The sequence below is a fragment of the Talpa occidentalis genome, unplaced genomic scaffold (assembly GCF_014898055.3).
Source record: "Talpa occidentalis isolate TD23 unplaced genomic scaffold, MPIMG_talOcc4v2.1 talOcc4.17, whole genome shotgun sequence".
Classification (NCBI taxonomy): domain Eukaryota; kingdom Metazoa; phylum Chordata; class Mammalia; order Eulipotyphla; family Talpidae; genus Talpa; species Talpa occidentalis.
In genome coordinates this window covers 52441068-52447231 of record NW_023601754.1, presented here as the reverse complement: position 1 = coordinate 52447231, position 6164 = coordinate 52441068, and the positions used below count along the sequence as shown (strand labels likewise).

Genomic DNA, 6164 nt, shown 5'->3' with positions numbered 1-6164 from the left:
GATGCCCCCCAGGTTGCCTGGCCTTGTCCGGACCTGTGCCAGGTGGGCACGTGGCAGGTGCCCTGGTCTCATCTGACCTGCCGTCTGCTCTGCTGCTGGCCTCGGCCCCTCTGGGCCCAGCGTCTCCCTGGCCCGCCTGTCGCCCAGCTGGGTCGGCTCCTGCCGCCGGCACACCTTTGCCCTGCCCGTGGGGAAGCCTGGGGGGCTGTGTCAGCGCCCCCTCTGACACCCTGATGGGTCCTCTCCCATCTCTTGGCACCACTGCCCTGGGGGTGCCGGGGGCTGCCCCAGGAGCCGTGGGCGAGGTGTCCCCCCACACCTGGCCCCCTCCAGCTGCTGCTGTGATGGAGCCGCTGGCCCCGCGGCCGCATCAGCGCCCACCCAGCCCACAGCCCAGAAGCCCTTCCCCTGGGCGTCCGCCCCTCCCACCCGGGGGCACAGCCATCCGCGGGGAGCCCAGGGGGCCGGACCCCGCGTGTGCGGCCCTGGCGGGGAGCGGGCCCCAACTGGTGGGCCTCAGGGCCCCGCTCGGCTGGCGCCTCGCGCCCTCTGAACTTGGGTTCTGTGTGCACCTTCGGTCCCTGCGGCCTGGAGACCCCGCCGGCCCCGCCCAGACGCCCCCTCCCGGGCCAGTCATCCCGGGGCCCTGGGCGGGGCCCGCCGCCCTGATGTCACCGCCCGTCACCGCCGCTGCCCTGGCTGACTCAGCCGTGGGAGCGGAAGTCACTTTCCTTGACCCGGCAGCCTGGCTTTCTCCCCGACTGGCCCCGGGGGTTCCCAGGCCCGGAAAGGGCCACACCTGCGGGCACCCTGGAGTCTAGGGTGCCGGGTGAGGCCCAGCCTTCCCGGGCCAGCGCTCCCCACTACCCCTCCTCGCCCCCCGCGCGTGCAGAGCGAGGCTGGGGCGCCTCGGCGAGAGGCCTGTGCTTCGGGGAGGCAGGGCACGTGGGGGGTGGGCCGCGGGCATGGGGCGGCCCTTGGGTCTGCGCTGCCGCTTCTGGGGCCCGGAGGAGGGTGGGAGGAGCCAGGCCGGGCCCCTGGGCCAGGTTCCCCTGTCCTGGGCCCACCCGCCGTCTGCAGGGGCCCCGCGTTGCCAGGGGAGCAGCCTGCCGGAGCTGGTCACGAGGTCCCCTGGGCCCGCCGGCCGCCTGCTCGTTCTGGGCGCCTCTGCCACCAGGCCGCTCGGGCCGGGCCGGTCCTGGGTCCCCCCACAAGTGACCGCGCCTGGCAGCCCGAAACCACAGGGTTCTCGGTGGCTTCCCTCCTCTGGGCCTTGGGGCCCCGTCGCGGCCCCCTCAGCCTCACGCCACGGCCGCCTGCCCCCCGTGCCTTCCAGGACCGTGGGGGCTCTTCGGGCTCTGCGGGCGCCTCCGACGTTTCCTTCCGCGTCAGCGCAGCTGTGACTTTGATCATTTCTTCAAGTCGGAAAAGCTTGAATAATACACACGGCGGGCCCTGCCCGCACCTGCCCACGAGAAGCCGGGGCCAGGAGTGGCCGCTGCCTGCGGGCGGCTCAGCTGACCACCCTCCAGGGGGGCGGCCCTGCTGCGCCTGGGCCATCTCCCCCCCGCGCCGCCTCCGGGCCTCACGGAGCCCGCGGGCTGGCGGGCCTGGGGAGTCAGAAGCCCCGGCAGTCAGGTTTAGGGGCCAGCAAACAAGTTCCCCACTTGCTGACCAGAGCCGGGCTGGGGCAGCGAGGTGGGGTGCTCGCCGATTTCAGCTGCGCTTACATTTTCTGAGCGCCAGGCTGGCCCCGGGCCCCCACCCCCAGACACCCCAGAACCTCTGAACAGGGCGCTGAGGGATGGGTCGGAGCTGGACAGGGTGCCGGACGGGCGGGGACGCAGGACACGGCCCGCAGTGAGCCTGAAGCCCGGCGTCCGCCTCCGCCGTCCCCTCAGCTTGCCGCCAAGAGGAAGGCAGCAGGGGGGCCGGGTCACAGGGCCAGCTGGGCTCAGGCTGCCTGGTGCAGGACTCCCCCCAGGCGCCCCTGTATTGTGGTTGGTGGGAGGCAACTTGAGGGGGCGTCCCGGCAATCCAAAAGGACTTCCTGGAGGAGGCGAGAGGACCTCCCGGCTGCCCCAGCACCTCCGCCCACAGGAAGAGGGTGTGCGGCGCCCCGGGCTGGGCCGTGACGCAGCTGCAGGGCTGGTTGGGCAGGAGCCCGGGGCTCGGCCTCTGTGCGCTGTGGAAATGACCTCACGGGAGTTTCGAAGAGGCGCCTGTCCTGCCCTGGCCACCCACCCGCCGCCGGCAAGTTCCTGGCCGGGTGTTTGAGGACGAGTCTGTGCTCTGGGCTGGGGATCCCCTCAGCCAGGCTCCCGCAAATGCTGGACGCAGCCCTGGGGGAAGCACCAGTTGGCACGGCCGACAGAACAGCCCCGCTGCCCCTTCCTGTCCTGAGGCGGGACCAGCACCCCCCGCCCAGCGCCAGCCAGCGCGGGCTGCCTCCTGCCCGGACCTCAGGGTGCCCCAGAGCAAGGCGACCGCGTGCCTGCCGGGCGTCTCCCACCCCGTTCCCTGCAGACCCAAGAAAGCAACCCCAAAGCCCCCACCTCGTGGTGGGGGACTTTGAGGGGGCCACCAGGCCAGCGGCCCCTTGCTCTCCGGCCAGCAGCCACCTGCAGGGAGCCCCCCGGGTCGCTGCTCCTGGGTGTCCGGTGGCCTGGGGAAGGGCTCCCCCAAAAGATCGCACTTGGGTTGCCAGGTTAGAGCCCTCGTCCTTGTCCCTCCCAGCTCCTGGTCCCCACGGCCAGAGGGGCACCCAGACAAATCTCAGCCTGTGGGGGTGCTGCCGGCAGGCCTGCCAGGCTCCAGGTTCCTGCTGGTTTGTGGGAGCAGCTGCTGAGGCCAGAAGTGATCCCCTCTCCGCCCCGCCCCCGGCCTCCTGTAGAGGAGCTGCCTGGTTGGGCCCGACCCTCCGAGAGGAAGGGCCAAGAGCCCGCGGGCGGCAGCCCCTGGGGAGGGCGGCGGGAGTCAGCCTCCCCGCCCCCGGCCCCCCCCTCAGAGCTGGGCCCCCACCCACCCAGCCCCGGCCGCCGGTCCCCAGCGGGGCCATGTGCTGGGTGCCCCAGCCGGCTACACCCCCTTTTCCTACTCGCAAGCCTGTCTGTTCCTGGCGGGCCGGGTCTGTGAGGGGCGCAGGGGCCCGCGCAAGCCGGGCACACACGGCCCCGGGCCTCCTGCCCTCCAGGTCCGGCTCGCCGGCCTCCTGGGGACCCTCTTCCGGAGCTGCCCGGGGCAGGCAGGGCTCCCCTGCTCCGCACGGCCGCGCAGCAGCCAGGCAGGCGCACAGTAGGTGCTCAAGCAGGGCCAGTGCTGGCCGTGTGCCCGGAGCCCGGGACCCCTGGCCACGCTGCTGGGCATCCTGGAGGGCTCAGGGTGCGCACTGGGCACCCAGTGGGCTCCTCGAGGCTCCTGGGGACAGTGGCAGCCCGTCCCCAGCCGCCTGTCCTGCTGTCCCACCGCCCCGCGGCCCGGGACCCACGGGGACAGCGCGCGCCCCCAAGGCGCGTGCTGGGGGAGGGGTCGGCGGCCTCTGCGGGGCGGCGCTTCTCCGGCCGCGGACCGGCCAGCCCTGCCGGGTGCCGGGGACGGGCCCTCGCCCCTTCCAAGGGTCCTGCCTTGTCCTCAGTGACCCGCGGCCCCGGCGCGCCCCGTCCCCCTCCCTCCCTCCCGGCGCGCCCGCCCCGCGGCGCCTCCACCCGGCGGGGGTCGCCGCGCTGCCGCCGGGCGCTGGCGCGGCCGCGGGGAGGGCCGGGGGCGCGCGAGGGTGGGAGCCGGCGCCCTCCCCGCCCCCCCGCCCCCCCCCCGGGCGCCCCGCGGCCGCGGCCGCTTCCTGCTCCTGGACACCCTTAAAGGAAAAGGGTAAATGGCGCCGCCGGCCGGGGGCGATGACTCAGCCGCCCCGCCCCGCGCCCCGCGCCGGCCCCGCGGGCGAGGCTCCGGCCCCCCAGGCCGGCGCGCCCCGCGCCCGCGGCCCCGGACCTCGCGCCCTCCGCGGGGACGCCCGGGGCGGGCGGGGCGCCGGCGGGCCCCACGGCGCGCGGCCGGAGCGGCCGCCCCGCCGCCCTCGCCCCCACCCAGCTGCGCCGGGGCGGCGCCCCCCCGCGCCTGCCGTGGGCGCCCCGGCCCGAGCCGCGGCGCTGCCCCCTCGACGGGAGAGGCCGCGAGGCCGGGCCGCGCCCGAGGAAAGGGGGGACCTTCGAAGGGGGGACCTCCGGGCGCGGGAGCCGCTCCCGCCCTGGGCCCGGGCCCGCGGCGCCTCCCGGGGCGCGCGAGTCACGGCGGGCGGGGCCCCGAGGACCCCGAGGACCCCGAGGAGCCCCGCGCAGCCGGCGGGCGGGGAGGCGCGGGCCGGGGCGGGCCGGGGCGGGCCGGGGCGGGCCGGGGCGGGCGGGCGGGGCGCGGGGCGGGCGGGGCGCTATAAGGGCGAGCCCCGCGCGCCGGGGCGCAGAGCCGCCGCTCCTCGCGCCGCCGCCCCCGCCATGAAGACGCCCGGCGAGGTGCTGCGCGAGGGCGAGCTGGAGAAGCGCAGCGACAGCCTGTTCCAGCTGTGGAAGAAGAAGCGCGGCGTGCTCACCCCCGACCGCCTGCGCCTGTTCCCCGCCGCGCCCGGCGCGCGCCCCAAGGAGCTGCGCTTCCACTCCATCCTCAAGGTGGACTGCGTGGAGCGCACCGGCAAGTACGTGTACTTCACCATCGTCACCACCGACCGCAAGGAGATCGACTTCCGCTGCGCGGGCGAGAGCTGCTGGAACGCGGCCATCACGCTGGCGCTCATCGACTTCCAGAACCGCCGCGCGCTGCAGGACTTCCGCGGCCGCCGCGAGCGCCAGGAGCCGCCCGAGGCCCGCGCGCCCTGACCGCGCGGTGAGCGCCCGGCCGACCCCCGTCCCCGCGGGCCCCGCGCCCGGCCGACCCCCCTGTCCCCGCCGGGACCCCGCGCCCGCTGACCCCCTCTCCTCGCCGGGACCCCGCGCCCGGCCGACCCCCCTGTCCCCGCCGGGGCCCGCTCCCGGCTGACCCCTCGTCCCCGCCGGGGCCCCGCGCCCGGCTGACCCCCCCTCCTCGTCGGGACCCCGCGCCCGGCTGACCCCCCTCTCCTCGCCGGGACCCCGCGCCCGGCTACCCCCCTGTCCCCCCGGGGCCCCGCGCCCGGCTGACCCCCCTGTCCCCGCCGGGGCCCCGCGCGCCCGGCTGACCCCCTCTCCCCGCCGGGGCCCCGCGCGCCCGGCTGACCCTCCTCTCCTCGCCGGGACCCCGCGCCCCCGACTGACCCGCCTCTCCCCGCAGGAGCCGCGCTGGAGCCGGACGAGTCGGGACGCGCTGGACGCGGGAGCCCGGGGCGCCCGGACGGAGGGAGCGCGGGGCCGCCACCCGCCCGCCGGCCGCCCGAGGACAGGACGGAGCCGGCGCTGGGGCCGCGCGCCCGCAGGACCTTCCGCGAGCCCGGAGCCAGCCCCGCTGCGCGGGCGCCTTAAGTTATTGAGCTATCTATCTATCTATCTATCTATGTATTTATTTCCGTGGTTGCTTTTTGGCAAATCATGCTTTAATATTCTGTTTTTACGCCAGTGTGCGCGACCCGAATAAACCAGCCTTTTCTACCCCGGCGTGGCGCGGTGGTTCCTGCGGGCCCGCCCGGGAGGCGTCCTGGGGCCACCCCACCCTCGGGCCAGGAAGCGCCCGCCCCGCCCTGGCCCACTTCCCATGCGGGATCCGGGCGGGCGTGACCTGGGGTGGCGCGGCCGGGGCTTTGCCAGCCGCCCTGCTGGGACCCGGCATGTGCCCATCTGAGCTGCCCTGTCCCGCAGCCTACGGGGAGGGCCCGCGCCTCTGGCTGCCCGCCCACCCCTGGGGACCCCGGCCCTGGCTGGCCAAGGCGGCCTCCTGCGGCCCTGCTGCCAGGCCGTGGGGCGCAGGCCCAGCGTGGGGCCTGCCCGGGGCGCGCGGTTGCTGTCAGGGCAGGGCGAGGCGTCCCGGCGGCAGGGGCAGCCCAACGCTGTGATGCCCACGCCCCCCTCACGTGGGTAAATGACCTCGGACAGGGGTGAGACCAAACGTGGGCAGAATCCGGACTGAACTTTGGGGCTGGGGGGCCGGCGGGTCTGGGTCTGGGCCCCTCCAGCTGGGCCGTGGGGTGCTGGGGTTGGGGGGCCAGG

At 76.1% G+C, this 6164-nt stretch overlaps 1 protein-coding gene across 1 annotated transcript; it reads left to right on the top strand.

Annotated features, from left to right (window-relative positions):
* Positions 1-4472: 4472 nt before the first annotated feature.
* PHLDA2 (pleckstrin homology like domain family A member 2) lies at positions 4473-4865 on the top strand. The gene has a single exon (XM_037515667.1). It carries the CDS (start codon positions 4488-4490, stop codon positions 4863-4865), a length of 378 nt encoding a protein of 125 aa, XP_037371564.1. The 5' UTR covers positions 4473-4487.
* Positions 4866-6164: the final 1299 nt, after the last annotated feature.

Excerpts from the sequence above, each read along its gene's own strand:
- PHLDA2 (XM_037515667.1), top strand. The coding sequence starts at position 4,488 with ATGAAGACGCCCGGCGAGGTGCTGCGCGAGGGCGAGCTGGAGAAGCGC.